Genomic DNA, 23198 nt, shown 5'->3' on the forward strand with positions numbered 1-23198 from the left:
GTCTTTAAAAAAAGACATTGCGACCTCCGTTTTCCGCTATTTCAAGCACGTAGGGGAGCTCGTACTAAAGCTGTCAGCGGAGGCCGAGGCTGAGCACCGCATCGACACCACTGGGATCGGCAAATACATCGGTGACCTGGAATCTGAGTTCTTGAGACGATTTGTGGACTTCAGGAAATATGACGACATGTTCTCTTTTTTGATCAAGCCCGACAGCTTTGATGGACACGAGTTTGATTCATCTCTGACTCTGGCTGGGCACACAGGATTTGGAAATGCAGCTGATTGAACTAAAAAGTTCAGCACTATGGGTGACTAAGTTTGCAGAGCTACGCAAAGAGTTGGAAACTACAGCAGTGAAAAATCATTCAACCTGCATCTACACGTGTTGGATATCCGTACCAGACACATTCTGCTGCCTCAAGAACGTTGCATTGGCTCTGTTATCAGTCTTCGGTTCAACCTATCTCTGTGAGCAAATCTTTTCACACATGAAGGACGTACTCAGCCCCTCCCGCAGTCGTTTGACTGCTGACCGCTCTGAAGCATGTGTGCAACTGAAAGTGACCAATTATAACCCCCAGATAACGGAGCTTAGCAAAGGGAAACAGGGCCAGGGCTCACACTGACTGACTGGTAGGCTTTCTTTATTTTCTGTAGGCTCTTTTTTTAGTTAAAGAGAGAGAGAGAAAGAGAGACTTCTGAAAATATTGCACTGATCTGTGACTCATGTTTATTTTATTTTAGTTAAAGGAGAGAAAGAGACTGTTCTGAAAATATTGCACTGAGTTTTGTTTTAATTTATTTTATTTAAAACAAAAATAGTCTGTTCTGTCATTATGTGAAACTATGAGTCTATAACTGTTCTAAGGTGGACATATTGCCCTGAGTTTATAACTGTTCTAATGTGGAAATATGCATGACATGTAGAAACACAAAATGGACAATACAATATGTGGAAACCGTGGAAATGTACTATTGACTAAGGGAATTTATTACTATGGCACTCTGAGTATCAAGGAAAAATATCATGGCCCTTCATGTAAAAAAAGGTTGCCTACCCCTGCACTACAGTACACACTGAGACAGAGTACACACACCACATCACATACAGCCATATCTACAGTACTGAATACACTACACTACACACTGAGACAGAGTACACACACCACATCACATACAGCCATATGTACAGTACTGAATACACTACACTACACACTGAGACAGAGTACACACACCACATCACATACAGCCATATCTACAGTACTGAATACACTACAGTACACACTGAGACAGAGTACACACACCACATCACATACAGCCATATCTACAGTACTGAATACACTACACTACACACTGAGACAGAGTACACACACCACATCACATACAGCCATATGTACAGTACTGAATACACTACACTACACACTGAGACAGAGTACACACACCACATCACATACAGCCATATCTACAGTACTGAATACACTACACTACACACTGAGACAGAGTACACACACCACATCACATACAGCCATATCTACAGTACTGAATACACTACACTACACACTGAGACAGAGTACACACACCACATCACATACAGCCATATGTACAGTACTGAATACACTACACTACACACTGAGACAGAGTACACACACCACATCACATACAGCCATATCTACAGTACTGAATACACTACAGTACACACTGAGACAGAGTACACACACCACATCACATACAGCCATATCTACAGTACTGAATACACTACAGTACACACTGAGACAGAGTACACACACCACATCACATACAGCCATATCTACAGTACTGAATACACTACAGTACACACTGAGACAGAGTACACACACCACATCACATACAGCCATATCTACAGTACTGAATACACTACACTACACACTGAGACAGAGTACACACACCACATCACATACAGCCATATCTACAGTACTGAATACACTACACTACACACTGAGACAGAGTACACACACCACATCACATACAGCCATATCTACAGTACTGAATACACTACAGTACACACTGAGACAGAGTACACACACCACATCACATACAGCCATATCTACAGTACTGAATACACTACAGTACACACTGAGACAGAGTACACACACCACATCACATACAGCCATATCTACAGTACTGAATACACTACACTACACACTGAGACAGAGTACACACACCACATCACATACAGCCATATCTACAGTACTGAATACACTACACTACACACTGAGACAGAGTACACACACCACATCACATACAGCCATATCTACAGTACTGAATACACTACACTACACACTGAGACAGAGTACACACACCACATCACATACAGCCATATCTACAGTACTGAATACACTACACTACACACTGAGACAGAGTACACACACCACATCACATACAGCCATATCTACAGTACTGAATACACTACACTACACACTGAGACAGAGTACACACACCACATCACATACAGCCATATGTACAGCACTGAATACACTACACTACACACTGAGACAGAGTACACACACCACATCACATACAGCCATATCTACAGTACTGAATACACTACACTACACACTGAGACAGAGTACACACACCACATCACATACAGCCATATGTACAGCACTGAATACACTACACTACACACTGAGACAGAGTACACACACCACATCACATACAGCCATATCTACAGTACTGAATACACTACACTACACACTGAGACAGAGTACACACACCACATCACATACAGCCATATCTACAGTACTGAATACACTACACTACACACTGAGACAGAGTACACACACCACATCACATACAGCAATATGTACAGTACTGAATACAGTACAGTACACACTGAGACAGAGTACACACACACCACATCACATACAGCCATATGTACAGCACTGAATTAAGCAATATTACACGAGAGCCGGGTGTGGGTAAACGTGATTATTGCCACGACAGGGATGCGGTCAGGAACGAGACGGAGTCGAGTTCCGCAAGCATCACTGTCACTGTTATTTTGTCTGTACAGTTATATTGCATTGCATCGTGTATTGTGTGATTTCATTAATATGGAAAAAGGAAATACAGCGTGACTGTCAGAAATGACATGTCATAGGCCTATACATCCATGGTGTTCATTCATTGTATTCATTGTTAAAAGTTGTTTTGTTGTGTGGTTTCATTTATAGTTTTTTCACGGTGGGGGTAAATAAAGAGCCCTTGTGAACATCAGTTGGAGCGTTGTCTATTCTGCATCAGATGAAGATAGTTTAGGAGGAGTTTATGTATCATTTATTTGTGGCGGTTCTTACATTTGTAGGTCGCGGTTTCCATGCAGACAGAGAGCAGGGCTGCACAAGGCAATGGAGTCTAGATCGGCACAGACTCGCTCTTGAGGGCTTTATGAGCCACTTCCACTCAAGGCTGCTTGGTTTCGGACGACACTTAATACGGCGCAGCCTCGCGTGAACGTGCATATCGAGGGCAAGTGTGTAGGGCGAGGGGCGAGGAGCTGGTTTCAGAAAGGGGACTCTGGTGACTGGTCACTATAGTGATAGAGAGGACACTCACCCTGCCTCACTCCTCTGGTCACTATAGTGATAGAGAGGACACTCACCCTGCCTCACTCCTCTGGTCACTATAGTGATAGAGAGGACACTCACCCTGCCTCACTCCTCTGGTCACTATAGTGATAGAGAGGACACTCACCCTGCCTCACTCCTCTGGTCACTATAGTGATAGAGAGGACACTCACCCTGCCTCACTCCTCTGGTCACTATAATGATAGACACTCACCCACTGGTACATCAGCTTGCCCCACTCCTCTGGTCGTCTCCACATCACTAAACAGCGGGACTTGTTTTTATCCAACCACTCCAGGTTTCCTGAAACCAGAGAGAACACCACAATGTTTTTATCAACCACTCCAGGTTTCCTGAAACCAGAGAGAACAAGAATGATGTATAATAATAATAATAATAATGTAGTCATTCATCAGACGCTCTTAATCCCGAGCAATTTTCAGTAACCGGTATTGGGTGTCAAAGTATCGTGGCCGTTTCCGAGTAAGAGTACTTGAGGGTGGTATCGGCCCGAGTAACATATACCAGTATCAGAACAACTCTGATTCAATCTCACACGACAAATAAACCCATATGAACTCAGACTAAAGTGAAAATGACCTAAAAATGAATGAAAAACACCTTTATTACCTTTTTTTTTTAACCCATTCTGACCGGGAACCCATTTTGGTGTTCGCACCATGTTATGCTTTAGCTATTGAAAAAATAGCAGATCTACAAGCTCGTAGCGCGCCACCGAGTGGCGCGATACGAGCTTGTAGGTCTGCTATTTTTGAAAAATCGAAGAACGACTGACATTTTTTTAGAATCTGATCTCAGGTCAGAATGGGTTCATCAGACCAGTGTGTGTCCAGTGGAAACCTCGTATGAATCTGATCTCGGGTCAGAATGGGTTAAATAAATGAAGAACGCCTTTATTACCTTTTTTCCTGAGCTCTTCAAACACCACCTGGATGGCCTCCTGGGAAAGCTTTCCTGGAACTCAGTTAAGGCCAGAAAACTCACTTCATTTCAGCGTCATTTGTAGATCTGATATTTTTGAAGAATCGTGAAAACGTGTGCAAATATTTGACTACCGGTATATATATATATATATATATATATATATATATATATATATATATATATATATATATATTATTTCACAGCGAACGTTTCTAACTCGCATCTTTGCTTCCAGGGGACCCCCCAGGGACCCCCCAGTCCCTTCCTACCTACCTTTTTTCACTGACGAAAACTAAATGCGCCACCGAGTGGCGCGCTACGAGCTTGTAGGTCTGCTATTTTTGAAAAATCGAAGAACGACTGACATAGAAACATAGCTTTTTCAGAAAACTGTCAGGATGTAGAAGAACATTTTTTGAATCTGATCTCAGGTCAGAATGGAAAACTGTCAGGATGTAGAAGAACATTTCTAGAATCTGATCTCAGGTCAGAACGGGACGATAGGGGCTTCTCATCAGAAGGATACGCTGGATCTTCTTGTTGTTGAAGACGGGGCTCTCCTGAGCCTCCAACACGTCCAGCGTGTAGATCCTCTGGTGGCGACAGAACGCCAGCGCCAGAGAACACCAGGCCGCCAGCTGCTTCTGACGGGTGTCCACGTTGGGCTGCAACCTGGAGGAGGAGATAATATGTTTATAAAATGTTTAGAACATGTTTAGAACATGTTATAACATGTTTAGAACATTCGAAACCGAATAGGCCGAAAATGACTGCATCACTATAAGGATAATTCAAGCTCATAGTTTCCGTTCAGCTGCAATGTTGGTGTTTATAATTAATACAATCAAAGTGTTTTTAGTTTGGGCTGTCACTCAGTGGCTGGTGTTGGAACTTGGAACTCTAGAGTCAACATATTTAAATATATATAAATAATGTTGCATACTTCATTGCCTGAATCTAATTTAAACATTCCTATTAAATTCAAATAAGATCATAATTATCAACACGATATTATGGTTAATATAGCGACACTTTGGCCAGCTGTATAGTGTACATCTGTCAAATATAATATTACTTTAGTCATGACTGATTGTCTATATAATTGTTGACTGAAGTAAGTAGCTTAATTTGTACTGTATACGTTGTATTAATAACATGATAATGATTAAACATTTATGAACCTTACTGGTCCACCAACGTGTATAACCAATACAAATACAAAATACATCTTTAAAATTAAGTTAAAAGAACGCCTTATGTAAACCCTGGGAAAATAATAATTAGTTTAGTTTTTAGTTTAGTTTATTTCGCACAATAAAAACAGTACAAAAAGGTAACATCAATAAAAGAAGTGTGTGCAGGTGAGAAAAGAAACCCAGGGAGGGCTTATAAGTGGTTCTCACCAAAGTTAATATACAATTTAAACAAATAGTAATATACAAATATTAAGACAAAGTAATCAAACATAGGTATGGAAAATAACAAAAACAAAAACAAGAAATACATTATTTACACTTGTGAAGTGTGTGTGCCTGTGTGTGCGTGCGTGCGTGCGTGTATGCGCTACATTATGTTAAATTGTATTAAAATGTATAAAATTAAAATGTATAATGTGTTGAAAGTGATTTTTTGCTAAGTTTTTCTTTGTTTATTTCTCCTATGTTTTTTTTATTTCTTATTTTATATTTTATTTTACTATGTTTTATTTTGAGTTAGTGTTTGTAAACAATTGTAAGTATTGCCTTTGTTTAAATGTTAAATGTTTGTCTGTGTCGGACCCCCCAGGAAGACTAGCTTTTGTCAAGGCAAAAGCTAATGGGGATCCTTATAAACAATAACAACAATTTGGTTGCATTTTGCACCATAATCTATTGTTACATTACAATGTTACATTACTAATTACAATGTTATTAGCTATAGGGGTCCTTGAGGGAGTTCCAGGGGGTCCCCAGCTAAATGTATAGTTAGAAACCAAATAACTCTGTAACTCTGAGAGTGTACAAATGTGCGGGACTCCATTTGGTTCCATTTGAGTTAAATTAACATAGATTTTTACTAAATTAAATTGGGGGTCCCAGAGATAGAAATGCCATCTGTAGACATTTTTAAAGCTCAGCTCAAGACCCACTTCTACAACATTGCTTTTAATTGATCTTTTATTTTTGTTATTCATGTCCTCACTGTATTGCATTACTGCTTGTTCTTAATGTTGTTGCCTTGCTTTTCTTTTATTCTCCATTTTTCTGTATTAAGCACTTTGAGCTGCATTTCATGTCATGAAAGGTGCTATACAAATAAAGTTTTATTATTATTATTATTATTATTATTATTATTAAATGGGGGTCCGTAGACTAATGCATGTCAAACTGGGGGTCCTTGAAATTAAACTGGCTGAGAATCACTGCTAGAGTCGTCAAAATCTTCTCTCGTGAAGGGGTCCTTAATTGGTATATATTTTCTAATGGGGGTAAGGTTGCCAACCGTCCCGTAAAATACGGGTTTGTATCGTATTTGACAACTAAAAGACCTGTCCCGTAATGAACCGATACGGGACGCACTTAATCCCGTATTTTGGGGTCGTGGAAGAATGACAGCGCGTTATGGTGATTCTCAGTCGCTCACATGCGGACACTCACACATACACACACAAGCAGAAGGGGCAGCCATCTGAGCTATGGGAACAGGAGGAATACATGGAACCTGCTGTCTAGAGAGGCGCTAGGCACAGCTCATTGGTCAGTACTCTTCATAGGCATGCAGCAGAGCCAATCACTATGCAGTGTCGTATCTTAGCAACTATTTCACCAGGCTCCCGGTCCAAAACATTGAAAAAACTAATGGATGCTGTTCACAGCCAAACATCTTATCTACCTCAGAGTCAGAAAGTTCTAGTAGTGAGATATAACTAAAAAAGAAGAAAAACTAAGTGCAGAGCTGAGTGGGAAAAAGATTCGGTGGATTTTTATGAAACAAAAGCTTTGCAGTTTGAAAGTGGATATTCAACCTTTCCCTACAGCTGCAATGTTGGTGAGTTTAATGTCGTTTAATACAAGCAGATGCAAATTGGATGAATGGGGAGTCAATGGATGGTTTATGGCAAGTCACTTCATATCATTAGGCTATAATAAATCTAGAGTTGCAAATTGCAAAGGACTGTGCTGTCATCATGTGCCAGTTAGCCGCCCCTGACAGGGACACATATAGGCTACTGTAGTTCCTTGTTCATCAAGCAACTCTAGAGCAGTGGTTCCCAAACTTTTTCATGTCAAGGACCCCCGCTGTAAGCACTGGACCAGGGCTAAAGGACCCTCAAATTGACACTAATGAGCCTGCGGACACCCAATTGAAAACCTAATGCCATGGACCCCCATAAGAGAAGATAAGGCTATAGCAGTGATTCTCAACCCGTTTAATTTCAAGGACCCCCAGTTTGTCATGCATTAGTCCACGGACCCCCATTTAATGGCATTTCTAGTTCCTAGTTCGAAACCGAATAGGCCGAACATTACTGCATCACTATAAGGATAATTCAAGCTCATAGTTTCCGTTCAGCTGCAATGTTGGTGTTTATAATTAATACAATCAAATAGGAGTGTTTTTACTTTGGGCTGTCACTCAGTGGCTGGTGTTGGAACTCTAGAGTCAACATATTTTAAAAATGTATAAATAATGTTGCATACTTCATTGCCTGAATCTAATTTAAACATTCCTATTAAATTCAAATAAGATCATAATTATCAACATGATATTATGGTTATTATAGCGACACTAATAGCGATACAGCGACAGCTGTATAGTGTACATCTGTCAAATATAATATTACTTTAGTCATGACTGATTGTCTATATAATTGTTGACTGAAGTAAGTAGCTTAATTTGTACTGTATACGTTGTATTAATAACATGATAATGATTAAACATTTATGAACCTTACTGGTCCACCAAAGTGTATAACCAATACAAATACAAAATTCATCTTTAAAATCAAGTTAAAAGAACGCCTTATGTAAACCCTGGGAAAATAATAATTAGTTTAGTTTTTAGTTTAGTTTATTTCGCACAATAAAAACAGTACAAAAAGGTAACATCAATAAAAGAAGTGTGTGCAGGTGAGAAAAGAAACCCAGGGAGGGCTTATAAGTGGTTCTCACCAAAGTTAATATACAATTTAAACAAATAGTAATATACAAATATTAAGACAAAGTAATCAAACATAGGTATGGAAAATAACAAAAACAAAAACAAGAAATACATTATTTACACTTGTGAAGTGTGTGTGCCTGTGTGTGCGTGCGTGCGTGCGTGTATGCGCTACATTATGTTAAATTGTATTAAAATGTATAAAATTAAAATGTATAATGTGTTGAAAGTGATTTTTTTGCTATGTTTTTATTTCTCCTATGTTTTTTTATTTCTTATTTAATATTTTATTTTACTATGTTTTATTTTGAGTTAGTGTTTGTAAACAATTGTAAGTATTGCCTTTGTTTAAATGTTAAATGTTTGTCTGTGTCGGACCCCAGGAAGACTAGCTTTTGTCAAGGCAAAAGCTAATGGGGATCCTTTTATAAAAAATAAACTATTTGGTTGCATTTTGCACAAGAATCTATTGTTACATTACAATGTTACATTACTAATTACAATGTTATTAGCTATAGGGGTCCTTGAGGGAGTTCCAGGGGGTCCGCAGCTAAATGTATAGTTAGAAACCAAATAACTCTGTAACTCTGAGAGTGTACAAATGTGCGGGACTCCATTTGGTTCCATTTGAGTTAAATGAACATAGATTTTACTAAATTAAATTGGGGGTCCCAGAGATAGAAACGCCATCAAATGGGGGGTCCGTAGAACTAATGCATGTCAAACTGGGGGTCCTTGAAATTAAACTGGCTGAGAAACACTGCTAGAGTCGTCAAAATCTTCTCTCGTGAAGGGGTCCTTATTGGTATATTTTTTCTAATGGGGGGTCCGCAGGATAATGAGTATCGTTTGGGGGGTCCTTGACATGAAAGACTTTGGGAACCGCTGACCTAATATATAGTAAAATAAGTACTTTTACAGGCGAGGAGTTCCCATAATAATAACAACAATCCAACTTCCCTGTAGCACTGTGTGTCTGTTAGCCAGTTAGCTTCCACGGCTAACAGGAAAGTAAACACAGAGATGTAACTTCGTTATTCCAGAGGCGTCAGTGGCGTGGGTTCATTAAAGGAGTTCCTCTACCACAGACACGCGGTGATAATAATAATAATAATAATAATAAAGAGAATTAAAACAAACATCTTACGTGAAGAAAGGAGGGAAGTTGTACTGCCAGGGATACTCAAAACTCATCCTGACCGCTGACACTGTGACACACGGCGGAAATACATCCCACCGACAAAACAGGTCCGACTAGAACATGGTTCTCCTGCTATAGGTTCCCCCAGAACAGCAAACCTGTTCATGTCAAGGACTCGCAAATTGACACTAATCAGCCCCGCGGACCCCCCATTAGAAAACGTATGCCATTGCCAGGGACCCCCATAAGAGAAGACGTTTACGTTCTCTAGTAGTGATTCTCAACACTGTTTAATTTGAAGGACCCCCAGTTTGACATGCATTAGTCTACGGACCCCCCATGTAATGGCATTAGGCTATTATCTCTGGGACCCCCGATTTATATTGTTAAATCAATGTTAATTTAACTCTGAGAGTGTACAAATGGAACCAAATGGACCGTTATTGATGTTGGTACCATTACTGATATATTATTGATTTCAGCTGTTTACAATTCCAAACATGACCCGCTTTAATTACATATTTGTCTAAATTAGTAGTTTAATGATATTAAAATGGCATTGTCTTTTTTTTTATGTCCAATGTATTTGTATTCAGTTCATTTTGGTTAACGTATCTATAATTGAAGGCATTTGAAATTTATGTTACTTTTTAGGATTCCAATTCAAAAATAGCAAAAAAAAAAATCAGGATTTCAATTCGAATATAGCCAAAATAATAGCTGATCTACAAGCTCAAAAGGCGTCGCTTTTTGAGCTTGTAGATCGGCTATTTTTGCTACGACAGTAATGTAATATGCAATGTGGCCCCTCTGGAGTGTGTGTGGAACTATAGTGGCCCTCTGGAGTGTGTGTGGAACTATAGTGGCCCTCTGGAGTGAGTGTGGAACTATAGTGGCCCTCTGGAGTGAGTGTGGAACTATAGTGGCCCTCTGGAGTGTGTGTGGAACTTAGAGTGGCCCTCTGGAGTGAGTGTGGAACTATAGTGGCCCTCTGGAGTGTGTGTGGAACTATAGTGGCCCTCTGGAGTGTGTGTGGAAATATAGTGGCCCTCTGGAGTGAGTGTGGAAATATAGTGGCCCTCTGGAGTGTGTGTGGAAATATAGTGGCCCTCTGGAGTGTGTGGAAATATAGTGTCCCTCTGGAGTGTGTGTGGAAATATAGTGGCCCTCTGGAGTGTGTGTGTGGAAATATAGTGGCCCTCTGAAGTGTGTGTGGAACTATAGTGGCCCTCTGGAGTGAGTGTGGAAATATAGTGGCCCTCTGGAGTGTGTGTGGAAATATAGTGGCCCTCTGGAGTGAGTGTGGAAATATAGTGGCCCTCTGGAGTGTGTGTGGAAATATAGTGGCCCTCTGGAGTGTGTGTGGAAATATAGTGGCCCTCTGGAGTGTGTGTGGAAATATAGTGGCCCTCTGGAGTGTGTGTGGAAATATAGTGGCCCTCTGGAGTGAGTGTGGAAATATAGTGGCCCTCTGGAGTGTGTGTGTGGAAATATAGTGGCCCTCTGGAGTGTGTGTGGAAATATAGTGGCCCTCTGGAGTGTGTGTGTGGAAATATAGTGGCCCTCTGGAGTGTGTGTGGAAATATAGTGGCCCTCTGGAGTGTGTGTGGAAATATAGTGGCCCTCTGGAGTGTGTGTGTGGAAATATAGTGGCCCTCTGGAGTGTGTGTGGAAATATAGTGGCCCTCTCCATCGTCACAGTTGCCCGCACCCCTGCTCTAGATTATGTTCATCTGGATTCTGCAATTGTCCATTGTGGCCAGAAGATGGCAGCAAAACCTAGGCCGTACATGGAGCTGTGCATTTGTGACACTGAGTGGTGACGTGACTCGTGACAGCAATAGCATGTTTTACACTCGGAGTATATACTCTAATGTTTTACATTATATACTCTAATGTTTTACAGTATATACTCTAATGTTTTACACTATAACTGGGATTCTACAACATGGACAAAATGTGAATACTGCCGAGAAAAATGATGTCACAGAATACTTACTGTCTCCACCACTGTGAACACTAATTAGGCTGTGATCAAAATACTGTGATCAATGTAGCCTACTAATATGTACTGATGACATTTTAGCCTCTAAGACCCAAAACTAAAGATGCGCCAGAATGGTACCTCCCAGTCCCGGCAGAGTAGTTCAGGAGGAACGGATTGTGTGGCCCTGGTTTTTCCCTAATGGGACTGATGGAGGGTATCTACTGGGACGTAAGTCGGGACTTGATCACTCCCGGCTGGGTCGCCTGAGTGAGGGGTATGATGTTGGGAGACCTGAAACCCCGATGACCTCAGGATATACATCACTGAGGATACGTCCCAGGTGATGACCTCGGGATACATCACTGAGGATACGTCCCAGGTGATGACCTCAGGATACATCACTGAGGATACGTCCCAGGTGTTGACCTCAGGATACATCACTGAGGATACGTCCCAGGTGATGACCTCAGGATACATCACTGAGGATACGTCCCAGGTGATGACCTCGGGATACATCACTGAGGATACGTCCCAGGTGATGACCTCAGGATACATCACTGAGGATACGTCCCAGGTGATGACCTCAGGATACATCACTGAGGATACGTCCCAGGTGATGACCTCGGGATACATCACTGAGGAATACGTCCCAGGTGATGACCTCAGGATACATCACTGAGGATACGTCCCAGGTGATGACCTCAGGATACATCACTGAGGATACGTCCCAGGTGATGACCTCAGGATACATCACTGAGGATACAACCCAGGTGCATCCATGTATGTATTTTGTTATAGAACCCCATGCATTGCTATTCCGGAGAGGAGGGGAACATTCAGCAAAAATATCTGATCTACAAGCTCTCAACGCGTCACAACATGACGTGTTGTGAGCTTGTAGGTCGGCTATTTTTTTTTTTTTTTAATTGCAAGTGGGTTTTATATAATTATCCTTAGTAGTGATGCACCGAATATTCGGCCGCAGAAAATATTCGGTAGAAAATGGCTAAAAATAAAATTTCGGCCTATTCGGTTTCGGCCCAAATAGGGAAGAACCAGGGGCACACAATCCGTTGGAACTACTCCAGAACTACAGGTACACTTCTGGTACATGGAGGGACTAGGAGGCTCTGTGGGTTGTCTCCTGGCCGGGCCCCTCCTACGTGGAGGGACTAGGAGGCTCTGTGGGTTGTCTCCTGGCCGGGCCCCTCCTACGTGGAGGGACTAGGAGGCTCTGTGGGTTGTCTCCTGGCCGGGCCCCTCCTACGTCTCACCAGGTGGGAGTGAGACGTAGGATCATATTCGGATATTTGGGTTTTCGGCCAAGAATGTCCCTTTGGGTGCATCCCTAAATAGACTTGTCCCACTCTGAGAAGCCCTGCTGTAGGACCTATAGCGCGGAGATTATCCTGAATATTGATGATGAATTCATAAACCAGTTCTTTTGTATTAATGTTTCTTTTATAAACATCTATATTACATTGACAGACAGATCACGCGGGTACAGGTGAGACATTAGCACATGTAGTTTCTCTGAGTTATTGCCGTCCATGATTCACATAGACATTTTTATAAACATACAAATCTGAGCCAACATAAAAAAAACAAAAAAAAAACAAGGAATCTTCCAAATGGTCTAAAAATGAACGTTTGTTTGATCGCGTGTGGAAAAATAAAACGAATTAACTCCAGGTCCGTGTGTTATATAAGGTACAATCATTGTAGTCATAAACGATGAAAGAAAAACAAAACAAACAAAACATTACAAATATAATAATGCTAAAAGGTGAATCTTGCAGCGTAGCGCTTTGTCAGATAGAAAACAGTTAATTCTTAACCCCTTTATAAAGACCTGAGGACCCATTCTACAAAATGTCTTCTAAATCCTGACAGTTTTACTGACAGAAACACCTCTTCCCTCCTCCGCGTCATCAGTGCCCATACCCGAGGCGGGGGTTGGCGAAAGGGCCTTTCTGTGTGGAGTTTGCATGTTCTCCCTGTGTCCCCTATAGGGTAGGTACCCTCACAAAAACATGCAGTAATCCTGGTCTCTAAACTGCCTCCCCCTGGCCAGCCGGGGCGCCTGATGGAGGGGAAAGGAACTGGTCGGAATAACGTGTTCCTTCCACGCGCTACGTCCGGCCGGGGAAATTCCCCTCTGTCAGGTGAAAAGAAGCAGCTTGGACTCCTCATGCATAGAAGGAGGCATGAGGTCAGTCCGCTGCCCCCCCCCAGGTTGGCAGAGGAAGTGTAGCGCCCAGGATTACATTAGATAATTGGCACTGGGTGAAAAGAAAACTGGGTTACAAAATCGTGGGATGAAATTAAAAAAAAAACGCTCTGAAAGAATATATATATAGTCAATGATTTGCACCACATTTTCACTATCTTTCAAAAAAATAGCAGATCTACAAGCTCGTATAAGCGCGGCACTCGGTGCCATGCTTGATCTATAAGCTGAGCTTGTACTTTCTATCCTCCCTCACGGCCAAAAGCTACACCAGGCTTTTCTCGCCCGTTTACTCTAAACGCGCGGACCGTGCGTGCGTAAGCCAAATACCCTGCAGGCTACATCCATCTGTCAGACGTGCGGCAGGTTTGTGCGGGACCTTCCGGGAGGATATATATAGATACGCGCGCATGGGGGCATTATACGCACGTAAAGACATTAGAACCGATCCTATTTTTAGAGCACGCGTAGGATGGCCCGCGGTATCCGTGCGTCTGGTGTAGCCTGGTATCATTGACATATATTGGTCCTATCCAAACGCACTGTACGCGCTCAGTAAACGCGTGCAGTAAACGGATACGCACGGGCGCAAAATTGCCTGGTGTAGCTTGGCCGTAAGTCTGTCTGTAATCTACAAGCTGAGCTTGTAGATCTGCTATTTTATTCATCAATAGCTAAAGTATAACATAATGCTTTAAAACAACCCGTCCAGAATGGGTTAAAGGGACATTTCACTGCAGTGAGTCGACGTTAATAGTATTTGTGGCACAGATAACAGCAGCACAATTTGAAATTCGTTCCCTATGGGCCAGAAAAATAATAAAGTCTTGTGTGTTTATCTTGTCTACCTATTGGTTTTATACCTGTGTGTATACTGTATGTTGTGTGTATTGTTTTGTACTCAACCTACTGGTTTTATACCTGTGTTTATATGTTGTTTGTATGTCTGGCCTCGTGGGGAAAGATGGTGGGTGGGTGGGGATGACTGGGAAAGGAGTTGTGGGAGAAAATAAGAGTCATATTCTCTGTCTGTGAAAATTGCACAATGTCATACTCTTTGAATAAAATTTACTTAAAAAAAAGAAAAAATAAAGTCTTGTGTGTTTGACTAAAGCAGTGGTTCCCAAACTGTGGTGCGTGTGTGGCACCCCTTGTGGTGCGGATGAGGCGAGTGCCTTCTAGGGGGTGCGCGACATGAAAAGGCTAACGGTGGTGCTATGGATTTATATGGCAAGTATATGCAGAATATTGGCCTATGATGCACATAATATATTCCACATTCAGGCTCATATGCAGCATGGAGGCGTGACTTTGTACTCCAGGAAGGAATTGAGACCACATTTTCATGACAGATTTCTGGTCATGAACATGTTGGCGCCATGACTAAAATATATTATAAAATAAAATAAAAACGTATTAAAAAAACCCAGGAAAGTGTTTCTTGCGTCTTAAACGTCATTAAAATAATTAAAATAGAGAATCAGAGCTATAGTTACTTCTCCACTACACGTTCTAACTCAGAAGACGAGACAGAAACCCAAAGGGCCCTCGCTTTACATTCCCACATATATATTATTATTATTATGTCTAAAAATTATGCTTTTTTTTTAAATCATGGAAAACAGGCGATTAAAACATGTTCCAACCAAATGAACCCTACAGCGTCGCTATCAGGGATGTCAAACTCAAATACACAGAGGGGCCAAAATAAAGAAATTGGTACAAGTCTAGGGCCGGACTGTGTTTCAACACACGGGCCATTTTTGGGGAGAGGGGTATAGCTGAAAGTTGACCACAAGTGATATAATCACTGCTGATCAATATAGTGAAGAGAAGACGCATGCTTGCGCTTAATTGCGGGCCCTCGATATGCGCCATTGCACTCGCAGTGCATTGTGGGACTTGTAGTATCATGGTGGTCCCGTGCAATATATACCAGAGGGCCAGTTCTTCTAATACTAATTAAATATCATCCCGCGGGCCAAAGATAATAATTGAGTACCACAGACGAAAAACAGTCCAAGTCCAAATTTCATTCTGACCCCTCCACGAAAAGGCCTCGCTGTCCCAGAACCCAGAACTATCATTTATACATTATGGATCAATAGTGTGGACTTTCGTGTGTTTTTCGTCTGTGGCATTAATTCAATTAATTCACGGGCCTGATTTGGCCCCCGGCCGGGCCTTGAGTTTGACATATATGGTCATTCAGCTAGAGTGGAAGACGTGCTGCTATTGGTTGGAAGTGGAAGCTGTGCTGCCATTGGTTGGAGGGGAAGCTGTGTGTGCTGCCATTGGTTGGTTCAGCTGGCGTGGAAGAGGTACTGGTACTCGTTGAGCACGGTCTCCACGATGTGGTTCTGGAACACGGTGTTCATGGTGATGTTGGACGACTCCGTCTCCGGCCGGAGCAGCGTCGGGCCGAACACGATGGCCACGTTCTGCACCGTCATACGGTTCTGCTCACCAAGCTCGATCACCCTGAGAGAGAGAGAGAGAGAGACACTGTGTTACACTGAGAGAGAGAGAGAGAGAGAGAGAGAGAGACACTATGTTACACTGAGAGAGAGAGAGAGAGAGAGTACCATGTACAATCCAGATTCGGCACAAACAAGGGACTAAATTATTGCGAATTATATGCCACCAAAAACCATACCAACCATCATTAAGACATGCGAATCCCTTGACTCCTTCAAAACCACTCTCAAAGGGCACCTGGACGGCTGCAATTCGAAACTGGCCCCCGTAAAATCTGAATTCCCCCACCACCCCCCCCTTTTCCCCTCACTGTATATGTATCTTTTCCCTTCTTGCTTCCTTTATGATGAATTCCTGTTCTGTTCTTTAACTATATAGAAGTGTCTATTTGTACGTCTCTAAATGTTTTGATGAATTGAACAATGTGGACCCTGTTGTAACCAAGTGTAATGCTTAATTGGGTCGTCCACTCACAGTTAACAGTCTTTGTATTGAGTTTGTGCTTGAAATGTATACTGTAATTCTGCAAACTGTTAATAAATATTTCATTCAATCAGAGATTACACTGAAACACAGAGAGAGAGAGTTCTACACTTATTTTCCCCCTAGTGGGACTGATCGAGGGTAGCTACTGGGACGTAAGTCGGGACTTGATCAACCCCGGCTGGGTCACCTGAGTGAGGGGTATGATGTTGGGAGACCCGAAACCCTGTTGACCTCAGGATATACATCACTGAGGATAAATGGTAAATGGTGCATTTATATAGCAGCCTTTATCCAAGGCGCTTTACATAGATCGTGCATTACATTCACCCATTCATACACCGATTGCGGCGGAAGCCATGCAAGGCACCAACAACCAGCACATCGGGAGCAATTTGGGGTTCAGTGTCTTTGCCCGAGGACACTTCCACATGTAGACAGGAGGAGGAGGAGGAGCCGGGATTCGAACCGCCGACCCACGGATCATTGGACGACCTGCTCTACCTCCTGAGCCACAGCCGCCCCCAGGATACATCCCAGGTGCATCCAAGAGATGTATTTTAGTTTTTTACACTCGATAACCAACACTCTGTCTCTGTCTCTCTGTCTATCTCTCTCTCTCTCTCCCTCTACCCCCCCGACACGGTCGAGGCAGATGGCCGCCCACCCTAGAGTCGGGTTCTGCCTGACGTTCCTTCCTAAAGGGGAGTTTTTCGTTACCATTGTCGCAATATTGCTTAATGCTCTGGGTGGATCTTTGTTGGTTGTAAAGTGTCTTGAGACAACTTGTTGTGATTTGACACTATAATAAATTTAATTGAATTGAACAGAGAGAGTTCTACACTCTACGACCCTGAAACACAACATCTCAAAAACACAACATCGTGCTGTACGATGTTGTGTTTTTGAGATGTTGTGTCTCAGGGTCGACACATTGCTGATGAATATTCTGCTTTGTTTTTCATCTGTACGGTACATCTTCGTTAAAAAGGGTTCCACACCAAACAGAAGCAGCTCATACTTCATAGTTAAAAAGGCTTCCACACCAAACAGAAGCAGCTCATACTTCACTGTTAAAAAGGGTTCCACACCAAACAGAAGCAGCTCATACTTCACTGTTAAAAAGGTTTCCACACCAAACAGAAGGAGCTCATACTTCACTGTTAAAAAGGGTTCCACACCAAACAGAAGCAGCTCATACTTCACAGTTAAAAAGGGTTCCACACCAAACAGAAGCAGCTCATACTTCACAGTTAAAAAGGGTTTCCACACCAAACAGAAGGAGATCATACTTCAGGGTTAAAAAGGGTTCCACACCAAACAGAAGCAGCTCATACTTGCGCAGGTGTCCGAACAGGAGGTCCATGGTGTGCCGGTTGGGCGGAGGCAGAGACCTGACCAGCTGACGCATGTAAGACACTTTAGTGCTGTAGTCCTGGGTTCCTTTAGGAGACAACATTACATTAACATTACATTAACATTAAGACACTTTAGTGCTGTAGTCCTGGGTTCCTTTAGGAGACAACATTACATTAACATTACATTAACATTAAGACACTTTAGTGCTGTAGTCCTGGGTTCCTTTAGGAGACAACATTACATTAACATTACATTAACATTAAGACACTTTAGTGCTGTAGTCCTGGGTTCCTTTAGGAGACAACATTACATTAACATTACATTAACATTAAGACACTTTAGTGCTGTAGTCCTGGGTTCCTTTAGGAGACATTACATTACATTAACATTAATTAACACTAACATTAAGACACTTTAGTGCTGTAGTCCTGGGTTCCTTTAGGAGACATTATATTACATCAACACTAATTAAAGATGGAGTGCCACAATTGTTGTATTCTTCCAGTGTTTCATGTGTCTATGAGGTGACAGTACTTCATTAGACACCCTGACACCCTGGAGTCGTTTTTTATCTGCGATGGTGTATTAACTTTGTATTTAAGGTTTCTTCCTGGAGGCTGAACCCTTGACAGTCAAAAGGGCCAATGAAATAAACAGTAATATAGTGACATCACACTATCAGGTGGTGGTTCCGAGTTCCCCCGAGAAAACAGCAGATCTACGGGACCCCCATCTGAAAATATGTTTCTCCAGGGACCCCCAAAAGCGGTGATGATGTCATTAAGTGACTGTAGACTCACGTATAGACATGTGATGATGTCATTAAGTGACTGTAAACTCACGTATAGCGGTGATGATGTCATTAAGTGACTGTAAACTCACGTATAGCGGTGATGATGTCATTAAGTGACTATATAGACTCACGTATCGCGGTGATGAAGTCGTTGAAGTGGCTGAAAGGAAACAGCGGCTCTGGAAGTTCTCTGAAGAACAGCTTCAGAGCTCCGGTGATGACGTGAACGTCCTCCCACTGACCGTCCTCCAGGTCCAGCTCCTCTGTTACACGCACACGCACGCACGCACACACACACGCACACGCACACGCACGCACGCACACACACACACACACACACACACACACACACACACACACACACACACACACACACACACACACACACACACACACACACACACACACACACACACACACACACACACACAAAACTTTACTACACTACTTAACCCATTCTGACCTGAGATCAGATTCTATAAATGTCTTCTATACATCCTGACAGTTTTCTGAAAAAGCTATGTTTCTATATGTCGGTCGTTCTTCGATTAAAAAAAAAAAAAGCAGACCTACAAGCTCATAGATGAACTACAAGCTCGCCACTCGGTGGTGCCGAGTGGCGAGAGCTTGTAGATCTGCTTTTTTTTCAATAGCCTAAAGCATAACGTAATGCTATAACACCAAAAGGGGTTCCCGCCCCAAAAATGGGTCAATGCAACATAACAGAAAGACTACAGAACGGTCAAGTCTGTCACGTATAGGTGTCTGTTAAGGTCATAGGGCAAAGGTCAAAGGTCGTGGTCCTCCTCACCGTGGTCAGCCTTGTAGCGAAGCTTCTGGATGACCGCCAGGTTCCCGCTCACTCTGTAGAGACCGTCGATGTCCAGACCTGGACGCACACACGCACACGCACATGCACACACACACACACACACACACACACACACACACACACACAGTGTAAATATCACTCTGTACAGTCCATCGATGTCCAGACCTGGACGCACGCATGCACGCAAAAAAACCCCCCCAACAAAATCTATAAAATACCACCACAAAAGGCTCTGCATGCTCAGGCTCTGCCAGTGGGCCTAATCAGCCTAAATCCCCTCACCTGTGCAATGTCCAGCCTCTAGCTGCCTTCAGACAATTGATTGCCACGGCAACCCCCACACCTGCCATTTGAGTAAGTATACTTAACCAGTCCATTTTCATAGTCAGTCAGTTTGCCCTCTTCAGACAACGGCAGATACAGAGATCTCCATGTTGGACACAGACAGACAGTTAAAACGGGTGCTATGACAAGTTGACAACGGGTATTATTAGGTTCCCAAGTTGCACCGTTCTCAAGTAGGCCGACGGGCACGTACAGGTCTAGTTTCTACAGTAGACTGGAGGCCGACGGGCAGAGAAGCATAAAGTAAAGCCTGGTCACAACGTAAGACAGAGAAGCATAAAGTAAAGCCTGGCCACAACGTAAGACAGAGAAGCATAAAGTAAAGCCTGGTCACAACGTAAGACAGAGAAGCATAAAGTAAAGCCTGGTCACAACGTAAGGCAGAGAAGCATAAAGTAAAGCCTGGTCACAACGTTAAGGCAGAGAAGCATAAAGTAAAGCCTGGTCACAACGTTAAGGCAGAGAAGCATAAAGTAAAGCCTGGTCACAACGTAAGGCAGAGAAGCATAAAGTAAAGCCTGGTCACAACGTTAAGGCAGAGAAGCATAAAGTAAAGCCTGGTCACAACGTTAAGGCAGAGAAGCATAAAGTAAAGCCTGGTCACAACGTAAGGCAGAGAAGCATAAAGTAAAGCCTGGTCACAACGTAAGACAGAGAAGCATAAAGTAAAGCCTGGTCACAACGTAAGACAGAGAAGCATAAAGTAAAGCCTGGTCACAACGTAAGGCAGAGAAGCATAAAGTAAAGCCTGGTCACAACGTAAGGCAGAGAAGCATAAAGTAAAGCCTGGTCACAACGTTAAGGCAGAGAAGCTATCGGCGGACGTATCCTCCTCAAATGTATTTCCCCCGGATACGATATTTTCCCGACCAATCACAACACTTGTTTCATTCGCAGGAGAATGTAATTTGTAAAGCATCAACGTCATTTCCTTGCAGGGCGATACTTCTGCTAAAATCCCGCGACTTCCGCTGATAGTCTCTTCAGCGTAGGTCTTGCCCAGGGTGTGTTCGTACAGGTAGTAAATGAGAGGAGGTTACCTCTGGTCTCCACATACAGGTCTAGTTGTAGTAAATGAGAGGAGGTTACCTCTGGTCTCCACATACAGGTCTAGTTGTAGTAAATGAGAGGAGGTTACCTCTGGTCTCCACGGCGTTGATGCATTTCTCCACGAAGCTGGGCACGGTGCTTCTCTCCTGAGCACACAGTGTGGCCAGGGGACAGCCGAACACATTGTCTAGGGAGAGAGAGAGAGAGAGACATTAACACTCTATAGAGAGAGAGAGAGAGAGATAGAATTCTAAAACGGTTAGTCCCAATACTTGACCAGTTAATCCACTCCTTCAATCACTTTGTATCATCCTGCAGCCTTGTAGCTGAACTGGGGGAAGGGGAGCGCTTGATTGCCTTACACACGCTGGCCGTGCGGGCGTCTATAAGCACCGCCCGGCTCATAATGACTGTGAACGTGTGGCTCCAGGCGGCCCCCGTAAAGACATCAAGCGCTATTCTCCCGTCACATAGTCTGCTTGCCGAGCAAAACCAAGGAAGTGATGTGTCTCGCTCTGGTGGCGCAAAGCGTAGCTACTTTTGTGAATTTAACAGTTTTATGAGGTTAATATTGCTATTTGTTTGTAACCGTTTTAGAAAAGCAATAAGCCACTGGAGGCCCCCCAGCTTACCGGGTATTTTACACTGGCTGGGGGGGTAGAAGACCCTCCACTGCGCGTCGGGTCTGCCTACGCCTCCCAGCCGGTAACCTGAGACCTCTCGTAGATATTGCTTTATTACACAGTGTCTAGGGAGAGTCTGAAACTACACCTTTAGTTCTTTAATTTCCTTTTCTGCTAAGCAGCAAGTTATATAATTATGCTTAGATGATTTCTATTCATATTAGGATACATTTGCGCGACTGTAAAGATGAAATGGAAGTGGAGAGGAGTCTCCACTTCTACTTTATATTGTACTCATGATCAGAGCTTCCGTTGCTCCAGACTGTACGACGGAAGCATTTATATTTTACTCATGATCAGAGCTTCCGTTGCTCCAGACTGTACGACGGAAGCATTTATATTTTACTTATGATCAGAGCTTCCGTTGCTCCAGACTGTACGACGGAAGCATTTATATTTGACTCATGATCAGAGCTTCCGTTGCTCCAGACTGTACGACGGAAGCATTTATATTTTACTCATGATCAGAGCTTCCGTTGCTCCAGACTGTACGACAGAAGCATTTATATTTTACTCATGATCAGAGCTTCCGTTGCTCCAGACTGTACGACAGAAGCATTTATATTTTACTCATGATCAGAGCTTCCGTTGCTCCAGACTGTACGACGGAAGCATTTATATTTTACTCATGATCAGAGCTTCCGTTGCTCCAGACTGTACGACGGAAGCATTTATATTTTACTCATGATCAGAGCTTCCGTTGCTCCAGACTGTACGACGGAAGCATTTATATTTTACTCATGATCAGAGCTTCCGTTGCTCCAGACTGTACGACGGAAGCATTTATATTTTACTCATGATCAGTGCTTCCGTTGCTCCAGACTGTACGACGGAAGCATTTATGTTTTACTCATGATCAGAGCTTCCGTCGCTCCAGACTGTACGACGGAAGCATTTATGTTTTACTCATGATCAGAGCTTCCGTCGCTCCAGACTGTACGACGGAAGCATTTATGTTTTACTCATGATCAGAGCTTCCGTTGCTCCAGACTGTACGACGGAAGCATTTATATTTTACTCATGATCAGAGCTTCCGTTGCTCCAGACTGTACGACGGAAGCATTTATGTTTTACTCATGATCAGAGCTTCCGTCGCTCCAGACTGTACGACGGAAGCATTTATG

At 42.7% G+C, this 23198-nt stretch overlaps 2 protein-coding genes across 9 annotated transcripts in view; both read right to left on the bottom strand.

The window, feature by feature from the left end:
* The window catches only part of LOC308333367 (vacuolar protein-sorting-associated protein 25), a 208638-nt gene extending 198724 nt beyond the window's left edge, over window positions 1–9914 (bottom strand). For all 7 annotated transcript variants that reach the window (XR_013965793.1, XR_013965794.1, XR_013965795.1 and 4 more), the window contains exons 1-4: window positions 9841–9914; window positions 5080–5225; window positions 4530–4583; window positions 3823–3911 (exon numbers count right to left, since the gene is read on the bottom strand). Coding sequence is in view for 2 of the 7 variants with exons in the window: in XM_080789735.1 (XP_080645861.1) it covers window positions 3823–3911; window positions 4530–4583; window positions 5080–5225; window positions 9841–9887 (336 nt within the window). In the remaining 5 variants the exon portion in view is untranslated. The remainder of the gene's footprint in view (window positions 1–3822; window positions 3912–4529; window positions 4584–5079; window positions 5226–9840) is intronic.
* Window positions 9915–15664: 5750 nt separating this feature from the next.
* Window positions 15665–23198, bottom strand: part of arhgap27 (Rho GTPase activating protein 27) — a 53045-nt gene continuing 45511 nt past the window's right edge. For both annotated transcript variants that reach the window (XM_080789123.1, XM_080789122.1), the window contains 5 exons: window positions 21480–21578; window positions 19976–20053; window positions 19296–19427; window positions 18350–18455; window positions 15665–16532 (listed from right to left, as the gene is read on the bottom strand). In XM_080789123.1, coding sequence (XP_080645249.1) covers window positions 16355–16532; window positions 18350–18455; window positions 19296–19427; window positions 19976–20053; window positions 21480–21578 — 593 coding nt within the window. In that variant the 3' untranslated portion in view covers window positions 15665–16354. The remainder of the gene's footprint in view (window positions 16533–18349; window positions 18456–19295; window positions 19428–19975; window positions 20054–21479; window positions 21579–23198) is intronic.

Source organism: Protomyctophum bolini, assembly GCF_963924005.1.
Source record: "Protomyctophum bolini genome assembly, chromosome: 18".
NCBI lineage: Eukaryota > Metazoa > Chordata > Actinopteri > Myctophiformes > Myctophidae > Protomyctophum > Protomyctophum bolini.